Source organism: Epinephelus lanceolatus, chromosome 5, assembly GCF_041903045.1.
Source record: "Epinephelus lanceolatus isolate andai-2023 chromosome 5, ASM4190304v1, whole genome shotgun sequence".
Taxonomy (NCBI): domain Eukaryota; kingdom Metazoa; phylum Chordata; class Actinopteri; order Perciformes; family Serranidae; genus Epinephelus; species Epinephelus lanceolatus.
Window position 1 is genome coordinate 15,812,504 of NC_135738.1, and position 12,254 is coordinate 15,824,757.

At 43.9% G+C, this 12,254-nt stretch overlaps 1 protein-coding gene across 2 annotated transcripts in view; it reads left to right on the forward strand.

Annotated features, from left to right (window-relative positions):
• prickle1a (prickle homolog 1a) overlaps positions 1–12,250 on the forward strand; it is a 34,124-nt gene extending 21,874 nt beyond the window's left edge. For both annotated transcript variants that reach the window (XM_033635596.2, XM_033635597.2), the window contains exons 2-8: positions 2,776–2,979; positions 5,420–5,533; positions 6,904–7,041; positions 8,419–8,622; positions 8,848–9,034; positions 9,771–10,640; positions 10,752–12,250. In XM_033635596.2, the coding sequence (XP_033491487.2) occupies positions 2,791–2,979; positions 5,420–5,533; positions 6,904–7,041; positions 8,419–8,622; positions 8,848–9,034; positions 9,771–10,640; positions 10,752–11,614 (2,565 nt within the window). In that variant the 5' untranslated portion in view covers positions 2,776–2,790 and the 3' untranslated portion in view covers positions 11,615–12,250. The remainder of the gene's footprint in view (positions 1–2,775; positions 2,980–5,419; positions 5,534–6,903; positions 7,042–8,418; positions 8,623–8,847; positions 9,035–9,770; positions 10,641–10,751) is intronic.
• Positions 12,251–12,254: the final 4 nt, after the last annotated feature.

Consider the following 12,254-nt stretch of genomic DNA (forward strand, 5'->3'; position numbering starts at 1 on the left):
GTTGTCACTGAACGAGAAGCAGGGTACATGAGCATACAGCTGACTCTGACAGGGTGTTTATGCTGCTGTGAGTGTGTGTGTGGACCAGTTTAGCCTATAGTAGCCTGTGTCTATATATCTGCACGCCATCGTCAGTGTTAGCTCCAGTATAAATGTGTGCATTCCCTCTTCATGTATGCATAGGAGCCGCGCACTCCCAGGGGCAGCCAGGCATATATATCATTCCAGGAGAGAGCGCAGATTTTCAGGCCCCTTTACTGTCACATTGGCGTTCAAAGGCCGCACTCGAGTGTGTCTGGTTTTCTCAGCTGTCTCTCCGCGGCCCTCGGTGCCCTTGCCGGCCATAGGGGGTAGAGGCTTTTGGGGGGTGGTGGTGGTGTAAGGGCCAGGCTGCTGGATGCTGGCTGGCTGGGCTCCCATTTGATCTCAGCCAGAGCCTTTGGCCTGTGAGAGATGACCACAACTGGACACACATTCATCATCTTCCTCTCTGCTTGGTCCTGCACAGGAAACAAAGTGGGCTTATAGGAGGGATTTGGTTCGTAACTAATGATCATTCAGCTCAACTCAATTTGTCAAAATGCACATTTTTAATCCCTTAAGTGAAACTATGCAACTAGTAAAAGAACAAATAATATGTTCTTCCTCATTCTTGCTCAGTTCAGTAAAGTAAGGGGTTTTGCTGCTACAGCCTTAAGTGGTCTACTATGACCAATAGCATTTTGGCTAATGTTAGCTATTGCTATTCAACAGATGTTACTGAATAAGCTGACTTGACAATAATTACATTATTTATTTGTTTTAGTTTTTCCAGCTATGCACTGCATTTTTTTTAATCTTTGTTGCCACTCAGGGTTCCTGCAGCTTAAGGCAAGTCAGATTTAAGGCCTTTTAAGACTTCATGAATGCCATTCTGAATGAAATTTAAGAGTAATTTAACAATAACCAAAATATAAGACTGAAAACAGGGTGTCTACAGGTCCTTAAAAAGTCTTAAATTGTCTTAAATTCAGATTTGATGACAGACAATGGGACAGACCGAAGAATAATAAGAATAAGAATAAGAATAATGAATAGCATTTATGACAGTGATGAGATTTTGTTTTCTTTTTACATTAAACACATTAAACTTAAACTCACCCAACTGTTATCATTTTTCCTTACTGTCCATTTTGAACTGACACCAGACTACTTACTAGTGTATTTCCTATGTGTATTTCCATTGTAGATTTGGTCTCAAATTTCATATAAAGTGTTATTAAAAAGGTCTTAAAAAGTCTTGAATTTAACGTTGTTATGAACTGAATTGTAACATGGCTGAGACAAGATGTTGTTGGTGAGTTTTCTTGGCGATTTGGTGTTTCTCTGCACATGGGATTCCATTTCCTTGATTCCCATCGTGACCAGTTTGAAAAACTTCTTGCATAAAATGCACCAAACCTTGTTGCCTTGTTGCCCATAAAATTTTGTTTGAATAGTTGAGTACGTCTGTGTGTCATCAAGGGTACCAGGGTACCTAACATTTTTAAGACTTTTACAAGCTTGATTTAAGACATTTTAATACCAGTTAAGGCCTAATTATTGATATCACTGCTTTTTAAGACTTTTTAAGGATCCTTTGGAAACCCTGCTACTGTAGTACAGTCATGTCTGCGAAGGTGCGGCTGCAGAGAAAACCATTAGTGACTCTGGCCACCACCACACACATAGATCAACACTGTACCAGCCTTTGATCTCCTAGCTCTAGTCCTCTCCCTCTGTTGCACTGTCAGTGTCCAACCGAGTATCAGTCGACCCCATCCATCCAAGTGCCCCTCTGTTCATCTCTCTCTGCTCCCTCACCTGTCTGCCATTGTTGTGTCCATCTAAAAGATGAAAGGATGAAGAGACACTCACTGCAGCAGGTTGGAAAACAAACAGTCCAAAGAAAAAAGGGGAGATGAAGGGAGCGACCAGACTTGTGAACATTCCCCATATGGTGGCCCTCTCTTAAGGCCAGGCCTGTGTTTATACAGACCTCAGGCTCAACTGATCAAGCCAGCATCAGATCCCATGTGGTGGCCCCTCTCGGGACAAAGCATGACGTAGCACCTCAGTAGGCTCAATGGTGACTCATTCAGACCTAAGCACCACAGATAAGGTGAAACCTAAAGATTTAGCAGCCAGCGTCTGGTGTTGTTCCTGCTTTTGAATTGTTGGCAAACTGACTTACAGTATAGGAAAGGAATGTGAGGTCTGTGCAGCATGGGCGTACATATAAGCAACTCTGAATTCAGCGTGTATTTATGAATAGCTAGCTGCTTGTTATTGTCACTATAATGAGATCGGACGTCACCTCATGAAGCTTTGGGAATTTCCTAATGGTCTCTATATCCTCAAAACCACATGAGGAGGACACATGTTTAACTGCCACCACAAAAGCAGTGAAAGGGTATAGTTCTGTTTATGAGTGTCTTTATGAAGTAGACTCATCACCAGAAGTGAACCAAGAAAAGCTTGCTCAGATACCATAATGGGCTTTTGAGGGGGGGCTGTGAGCCTCATGAAAGAGACAGTGATGTTGTGATTCAGCCGGTGGTTAACATGCACTGACACGAGAGAAGTGGATTAGATGGCATGAGGATGGCGAGGATTGGTTGATGTAATGGCTTGTTGACCGACATTTTGTTTTGTTGTCTACTTCAATCCTTCCTCCTCTTCTTTCTGTCCCCACCCTCAATTTCTCTTTCTTCCTTCCTCCTCTCCATCCTTCCATCTTTTGCTTTGCCTGTCTAGTAAAAAGAGAGTCTGATGAGCCTGGCGAGTGCAGCAGTGTCGGCGGCTGGCTTCCAGGGCGGAGCACGCCAGCGAGACTTGATGATGGAGCACAAAGTCAGTAAGCTGACTACAGGCTTTCAGCGCAGCTCCACTTCTGATGATGACTCAGGCTGTGCGCTGGAGGAGTATGCCTGGGTACCCCCTGGCCTTAGACCTGAACAGGTGAGCAAAATACCTCTTATAGTGGACTCTTTTTTATGGTCGCCTTGAGGGTCAAAACACAAAAACATTTTAGAAAACAGAACATTTGACAAAACATGTTGAAGAAAATACGACAGCATTTCAGAAAACACATTTTACAAAACACAATAGCATGCCAGAAAACACAACATTTCAGAAAACACGACACTTTATGAAACACAACATTTCTGAAAACTTGAACAGGTGAGAAAAATATCTCTCACAATGGACTATTTTTTCTATGGTGGCCGTGAAGGTCAAAAAACAAAAACATTTTAGAAAACACAACATTAGACAAAGCACGTTTAACAAAACACTGCAACATTTTGTGAAACGCATTTTACAAAACACAACAGCATGTCAGAAAACACCACATTTCAAAAAACACATTTCACAAAACATATTTCAGAAAACAGGCAACATTTCAGAAAACATGACAACTAAAAAAAACACAACATTTCACAAAACACAGCGAAATGTTGTGGTGTTTTATAAAATGCGTTTTCTGAAAAGTCATGTCTTGAGATATTGTTTTCTGAAATGTTGTTGTGTTTTCCGAAATGCTCTGTTTTCTGAAATGTGGTTGTGTTTTCTGAAATGTGGTTGTGTTTTCTGAAATGCTGCTGTGTTTTGACCCTCAGGGTCATTTTTTATTGCTTTTGTTCATTAATTTAATTGAAGAAAATGATATTGTTCTCTTCAGTTCTGGTACCTATTTTATTGTTTCACAAATCCTTACCATGGTGAATAATTGTGAATCCTCCTGACAGAGAGTAAAAACAGCTCTGACCTGATTTCAACTCCCTTCCAGCCCATTTGCCTGGCCCAGATAAAAGCTGCTCAGCACATTACTGAATGACATACCAACTGGATGATGACACCTATGGGACAGACAACATATTTCATAAGACTTTTGCTTTGTCCCCTTTGTCTGAGGCAGACTTGTCAGGCTCTAGCAGGCAGCCACTTACAGGCAGGATGTGTGTAGTTTTATTTACAAACTGCGGTACGGCAGAAGTCTGCTTGTGATTATCAAAGATCTGTTAAGAGGAGGACTTGGTGGGTCGAGCCTACTGCTGCTGGCGGTATCGGGAATCAAGGGAGCCGTCTTTTAACGAGCCTTCTCCTCCACAAACACAAGCAGGGCTGTTAGATGTGTCCGCGGGGCAGCCAGTGTGATGTGGCACTTTTCCCAAATCAGCTGCGTTTTCCCCTCTTTCCTCTCTCCTCATTTCTCTCTGTGTTTCCCTCCTCTCCATCCCGCTTCCCTTGTTAAACAACACACATGGAAGCAATGAGGGGGAGATGGGCAAGGAGAGATGGGTTCACAGCAACAGAGAAGCTTAAGTCCCAAACATGCTGGGCCTTTTGTTTGAGAAATGCATGGGTCAACTGTAATTCCTTTACTGCGGCCATTGCCCTCAATGGGCCGTGTATTATGGGTCATCATTACAGTGAAGACACACATAGGGTCTGGGTGTTAGCTGACTGTTCCCCAGCCCCTAGGGAGCTGGATGAGGGGTAATAGCAGCATGAAAATGTGCATAATTTATGGTGGGGGGCAAACGTTAGGGTGATTGTCAGGGTAAATTGCTGTTTCCCCCCCTTTAGACGGTCAAAGCTGCAGGAAGCCCTCCCCAACACACAAGACAAGCACATCCCAACTCTTTATCTGGCCGGCTGTAATAGCCCCTCCCTCATAAAGTTTAGTTTTCAGTGGTCAGCCCCAAGGGTCAAAGTGCCACAGCGACAGGCTGCTTTGTCCTGTCCCTATAGAGACAAACATATGACTGAAAAACACAACCCTTAAACTGATTTGACCTGTTGACCTGTTCTGACTTGTTTAGCATGGATTTATGAAGAAAATGATTCCTCCAGCGCCGTCATCAAAGAGCATCCACGCTCTGTGTCTGCCTGTAGAAATAAAGCTGATTTGGGAGTTTGCAAAAACTCAAGTAAACACTTTGATTCCACAAAGTCAGTCTTCCATACATTTTACACAGAGCTGTCCCAGAATGTGTCTCATCCCAAATTAATGTGTCAGGTCTCTGGTTCCTTGGGAAAGAGTTTGTGTTCATGAATACGCTCCTCTGTCCAGGATCATAACAATAATATATTGCTGCAATTCCATGTATGAATATTGGGGTTTCAAAAACTTCTCAGGGAAACAATAAACAGCTATATATTCAGATTGATGACCAGGCATTCTTGAAAATATATCATTTGGAATTGGTTTTATTTGTCTTGTGTGGTGATTCATTGAACCACAAAAAAAGTTTTCAGCCTTATAATCAGGAATGTATTTTATTTTTTTAAAATGTTTTTCAGCAGTGTCACAAAGCCTTGAAGCTCTTGAAATTGGCTTTGAGTCAGACTGTGTTCCTGTGCCTGATGTCTTTACTCCATGCTATCATTTCTCCAGGTCCAGTTATATTTCTCCTGTCTGCCCGAGGATAAAATCCCCTACGTGAACAGTCCGGGAGAGAAGTTTAGAATCAAGCAGCTCCTCTACCAGCTTCCACCGCATGATAATGAGGTGAGAATATTTTGTGTGTGCGTAAATGCAAGTATCATAAAACCCGCTCCAGCAAGCTCTCCCATTTAAAGATTTACTCCCCATTTTGTTTGAGTAACCAAATCTGTTGTTGCCCGCTAAACCCACGGTGTTAACAGCCTCACCATCTCCATGCCATCCCGCTAATGTGAGCCCTTGGCATTCACGTTGACATCACACTGGGGGATTTTTGTTCCACAATCTTGTAGACATGCAGTGTGGGCACAATGTGACTTTTGACTTGATGATTTTATGATGTTTGCCGGGAGCCCCCACCAGCAAGATTCCTGTCATAGCAGTGGTTTTTACGAGGACTGCTCAGCAGGAGAGAGGGATGCTGGTTGAAAGAGGCTTTATGTGATGCCACCACCGCAGTGGCACCACAGTTCGACTTGGCTGTCTCTCTTCCTTTGTTGCCCGGCCTCTTGATTTCACTCTAAACACAGGCCTTGTTTGTGTAAACGTCTGCTTTCCCTCTTGTTAAGGCTTCGGGAAACATCAAAAAGGCCTGTTGTAAAAATGATGTTCTCAATCATGGCTGTGGGTGGAGATATGTAGGGGGTGTAGGAAGGGCAAGCTGGGGTCAAGAGTTGCCTTTGTTCAGCATGCTGTGGTATGCACTCTGCCCTCTCTCATACTTACCTAAGTTTATAACCTTTATTAGTGGCCAACAGTCTTGCAATGGGTTCCTTCAAGGGTGTAATATAAAAAGGTAACTTGAAACATTGCAGTTTTTTTCAATAGCAGACCTTTAAAAGCAGGAATGCCATTCACTGATGTAAACCATAGACTGTACAAAGATGGACGACACATCTCCACTTCTGCCCACTTAATTAAAATGAAGCCAAAATATACCAGATATGGCTGATGCCATCTTGTGCTGGTGACGCCATTTGGAGCCAGAGCCTGTACAGTAGTGATCTTGGTGGAGTCAAGTTCCCCCAATACACCCATCGGACCAATCTCGGACAGCACTATTTATCACAAGAACACCAATTGGCATGCATAGCTGTCAATCCTGACATCACACCCCCTTTTTATAGCACCAAATAACTATTAAAACCAAACATGTCAGACAAACGTTTGAACATACGTTAGCGCAATAAGAACTACATAAAAAAAAAAAAAAAAAGACTTTGATATTTTAGTTTGGCCCATGTCCCATTCGCTAACGTGGAGGGGGCAGGGTTGACCTATAACGCAGCCAGCCACTAGGGTCCATCCAGATGTTCTGACTTCACTTTTGTGGAGCTGTCATGTCATCCATCTTTATCATATACTCTATAATGCAAACGTGTGTGACTGTGAAATTTCTCTACTTCGTATCCATAACTTATCACTTTCCTTCCCAGGTGCGTTACTGCCAGTCCCTCAGTGAGGAGGAGAAGAAGGAGCTACTTATGTTCAGTGTTCAGAGGAAGAAGGAAGCACTGGGAAGAGGCACAGTGAAACTGCTGCCACGCAATCTCCTGAACAGCATTTGTGAGCATGTAAGTTCTCCTGTCTTGCATCAGTCATTTCCAACTGTAAACATGGACAGCACTGGGAGATTAGTGGGGGTATGATGTTTTGAAGACAAGATCCAAATCAATATTCTTTCAAAACCCCAAAAGCCTTTTTCACTATTGAAAAAGGATTTGCAGCCGGTTCTTCGTACATCTCATGTATTTGGTATTCGGCTAATCTGAATGCAGTTTTAGCTGGAACCCAAAGAGAAAGCTGAAATAAAGATCTCAGTGTCATGCTATTTAAGAGATCCCTAAACACAAGCTGGATTTGCAGCCATGCAGACCTTACTGCTGAGTGGTTGGAGTGGCTCATGACAGTGTTTCACTTAGTATTTACAGTGATCATTGAGCTGTAAGAAGGTCCCCATAAACCTTGTCAAAACAGTCCCACTGATGCAGCTCCCCACTCGATATCCATGTTTTCTCTTTTTCTTCTTGTTAACTATCCATATTATTCATAGTAGGTGTGTTTCCATGAATGCATTTTTATTAGTATTTCGAAGTATTGCATGAGAAATGGTGTAAAACGTCTTCAGTTGTGCAAAATTGTTTTTAAACTTGTTTGCGGTGGCTTCTGCCTTTGTCGAAAAAGAGCTGATACGCTAAATGGGCCATGGAAAGGCCTTTGCCAGGTTCTGATGTAGCAAACATTTAACTGCCATGACTGAGGAGCTGTTTCTGCTTTCTCAGTCTTCTTGGATGTTCCCAAAACATAACCGAATAGCAGAAACATGGCCAATACTAGCTGACATGAAAGAATATTTAAAACTTGCCCAATGCCCAAGACATCTCTCCATTTTGCTCTCGTAGATGGGTCAGATGTTTCCAATTTTTTAATGTCTCCTTCTTCTAGCTTGTTTACTGGGGATTACAACCATGCATGAAGCATAGCCTATACCGTCAACTGCTGACGAAATTACACTTTACGTATCTTAGTTTTTTGCCCCAAACCAGTTGAAAGAAATGCACCGAATTCAAATTATGCATTAGCAACATGTTAAAAGTTTGCTTAAAATTCGCTTGTAGAGCACTGTAGGTGATTTGAAAATAAGTCCTCATATGATCGTCAGGAAAGAAAAACATATTGGCCACCTGGAACTGTGTTTAGGCCAACCTGATTGACAGGCACACAAAGATTAGACACATAATTACCCCCTCATTACGATGCTTGTTTCTATGGGCTAGGCTTTGTGTTAGGGAGAGCACCTAAGGGCTTGAGGCAAAAGATATGTCCTTGCAGTTGTGTGATAGATGTAACCACCTATGTAGGGTTCAGATTGTTTTATCACAGAATATTTCAGAACTACAGCCATTACAGGATGTTATAATCAACCATGTGGTCATGTCTGCATATTACAGTGTGGTGAAAACATCAACGGCGGAGAAATGGCAGTGTTTTCCTCGAGGGCGGGCCCTGGGCTGTGCTGGCACCCCGCTTGCTTTGCCTGCTCCACATGCAGCGAACTGCTGGTGGATTTGATCTACTTCTACCATGATGGAAAGATCCACTGTGGAAGGCACCATGCTGAGCTACTCAAACCACGCTGCTCAGCCTGCGACGAGGTAAAAACCACAAAAACTGAAATACTGAGAGAAAACAGTGTAGTGAAGGAAAAACATCCAGAGTCTGAAGTTTATGGCCTTTCAGAATAACTCTGGGATAGCAGTAAAATCTAATTTATTTCTACACTGTCTTGAATAAATCCAACATGAATATACAGACTGATGACAGCCAGGAAGGCAAGAGCTGGCAGTTTTATCTTATCCAGTCTACTTCTATGTCTGCAGATTATCTTTGCTGATGAGTGCACAGAGGCAGAGGGGCGCCACTGGCACATGAAGCACTTCGCCTGCTTTGAATGTGAGACAATCCTGGGGGGCCAGCGCTACATCATGAAGGACGGCAGACCATACTGTTGTGGCTGCTTTGAGTCTCTCTATGCAGAGTACTGTGAGGCCTGTGGAGAACACATCGGTAAGAAGATTATTTTCTAGGGTTAGAATAATGCTGTTTTCCCATTTGAACTCCAGACAATGTCCAGAGAATCAGGTCTGGACATTTTCCAGAGTTTCTCTTTCACACATGTTGCACACAACAGGAGGTTGTCTATGCCAGAAGCGTTCTCACCTACTGGGAATGCTCCATTTGGCTTAGGCGTGAGGTGGCGCCTGGATAGATGCAAGAGGCAGGATATGACATGGATTATGCTGCAGTCACATAGCCAGTTCATAATTTGATCATGAAAAAGAGTCTCTTGCCATTACTTTAATTTGTCTGACGATTTTGGCTTTGACCCTTACCAACAAAAGTTCCTGAATCTCTTCGTCTCTCCAGCTCAACATTTTCATTGCCGTCTTCAAACAAATCACCCTCCTTCTTCACCCTCAGGTGTTTTTTCTGTCTGGTTTGCATGAGCTTCATGATAGATATGTCATCAACATGCCCACTTGTTTGCTGCAAATTCTCTGCTCTATTCACACATGGACTTAATCGGACATTACACAGACTTTGTACTAAGGAGCTGGAAGGAAAAATCTGTTTAATGTAGAACTGATTTGGATATTTTCCTTCTCACATACAGTTCCTCTGGGTAATGTTAAGGTAATTTCAGGTTTTCAGTGCATGTGTGAAAGGGGCTTAAAACACCTGTCATGAATCTCTAGCCTTCAGAGTAGTATCGCTAACCACCTTAACATTTCCTGTTTTCCAGGTGTTGATCATGCTCAGATGACCTATGATGGGCTCCACTGGCACGCCACTGAGAGCTGCTTCAGCTGTGCCCAGTGTAAGAGCTCTCTACTGGGCTGCCCCTTCCTGCCACACCAGGGCCGCATTTACTGTTCCAAGGCTTGCAGTGTCGGGGAAGACATGCATGCATCGGACTCCTCCGACTCTGCCTTCCAGTCAGCACGCTCACGTGAATCCCGCCGCAGTGTGCGCATGGGCAAGAGCAGTCGCTCAGCCGACCAGTGCCGACAATCGCTCCTCTTCTCACCTTCTGTCAACTACAAGTTCCCTGGCTTCAGTGGAAACGCAGACGACACCTTGACCAATAAGCTTGCCCACATGAACTTGTCTGATGAGCACTTCTGGAGGGAACGTGGTGATGAGACCGAGGCACCTGAGGACCAGGAGGAGGAGTGGGCTGAGCATGAAGACTACATGACTCAGCTGCTATTAAAGTTTGGGGAACACGGGGTCTTCCAGCAAGCCAATGACTCCAGACCCACGGATTTCTGGATCGCTGAAAAGGATGCAAAGTCAAAGCAGGAGTCATCAAAAGCTGGCAGCAGTGGTGTAGGAGGAAGGGGGAGCCTGGCCAGTAAGAAGTACCAGGCTGACATGTATTGGGCCCAGTCACAGGATGGGCTAGGGGACTCAGCCTATGGTAGCCACCCAGGTCCGGCGAGCAGCAGAAAGATCCAGGAGTTGGAGCTGGATCATGGGGCTGAAGGAGGCTTCCAGGGAGAGGAGCCACAATGGTATAATGACTCTTTGGAGTGCATTACGGACGAGTTCAAGAAGACCGATCAGAGTGTCCGAGACTCTATGGACTCTCTGGCACTCTCCAATATTACTGGTGAGTAGACATGACATGGGGATAGCATAGGGGATAGCAATGATTGTTTTATGAAACTGAGTCTTGAGTCAAATTGCAAACATTTTTATGTTTTTTTTCTTTCCTCTCCAGGGGCTTCAGTAGATGGTGATAGTAAAGATAGACCTTTGGTATATTCCCTGCAAGGCTTCCATGAGCTGGAGACAGAAGACTGTGAGAAAACCAGTAATATGGGAACCCTCAACTCCTCTATGTTACACAGAAGTGCAAATTCCCTTAAGAGCCTTGTATCTGAGCAGGAGGAGGTGGAGGAACATGTTCCAGAAGAAGAGGAGGTGCCTCTTCCAGAGGACATACCCAAACCTCATGTCCCTGCCCTCAGGAGGACACGTTCACAATCTAGGCCACAGCAAGTCAAGTTCTCTGATGACGTGGTGGACAATGGCCATTACTGCGATCTCCCAGTGCGCCAACCACCGATGAGTGAACGGACTCGCCGGAGAGTCTACCACTTTGAGGATCAGGGCCAGGAACTTCACTCTGGGCGCCACCATCACCACCACAGGAGGCACCGCAGTCGCAAGTCTCGCTCTGACAATGCTCTTAACCTTCTGCCCAAGGAGAGGGCCCAAATGTGCTACAAAATGGACCATAGAGGGCACGCCCTTGGCCCAAAGGGGCACCAAGCCTTCCATGGCCACCCCAATCCTGCTGCCATGTCAGACTACAGGCTACAGGGCCAAGCCATGGGGAGGTTCTTGGATATGTATGGGGATGATGATGACTGGTGCTCCACATGTTCCTCTTCCTCCTCTGATTCTGAGGAAGAAGGCTTTTTTCTGGGTCAGCCTATCCCTCAGCCCAGACCCCACAGACACTACTACACTGACGACTTGCCCAGCCCTGTTGCAGGCATGTCCTCTCCTCCTTACGGCCTACGGACTAAGTCCAAAAAGAAGAAAGGGCACAAGGGGAAAAACTGCATAATTTCATAGTATTTAGTTATTCTCTTATCCTCAGCTTTGGGTAATGCTTTGCCGCTCATCTCTGCCTCTCATGTCCACTGTTTAAAATGCAGTCTGCTTGCTATTAAATGCTTCACAGCACTCAGTTTACCAAGGTGTGTGTAAGACACAAGTCCTGAGTCTTCATAGGTGTACGCATAGCATTGCAAACATTGTCAGTAAAGTAACAAAGTATTTTAGAGTAATACATATTTATAAACCACCATCAAAACTGTTTATTTAACAGTGAAAATATTAATGTATATATTGTAGAATTAAGAAAAAAAAAAACAAAATGGCTATTTTTATACCCTTGAGTTCATGACGTGCTTTGTACCAAAACAGCATTAACATTTAACGATTGGCAGTTGGTACTCGGCCATTTTTCCACGAGGGTGTCAGAAACTTGACAAGTTGACTCGGACCCAAGCTCTTCAAGTGTGTTTTCTTCCAGGCTTGTGCAGCGCTAACAAAAGAGAAACACTGTGTGTATTAAAAGGCCTGGTTGAGTGGTGTATTTATGGGTCACTGTATTGTAAGCAAATCATTGTAATCTGTATAAATGTACAAACTGGAATATAAGGCTAAGATAGATGATAATTGTAATAAAATATCTATATATCGTGATCTG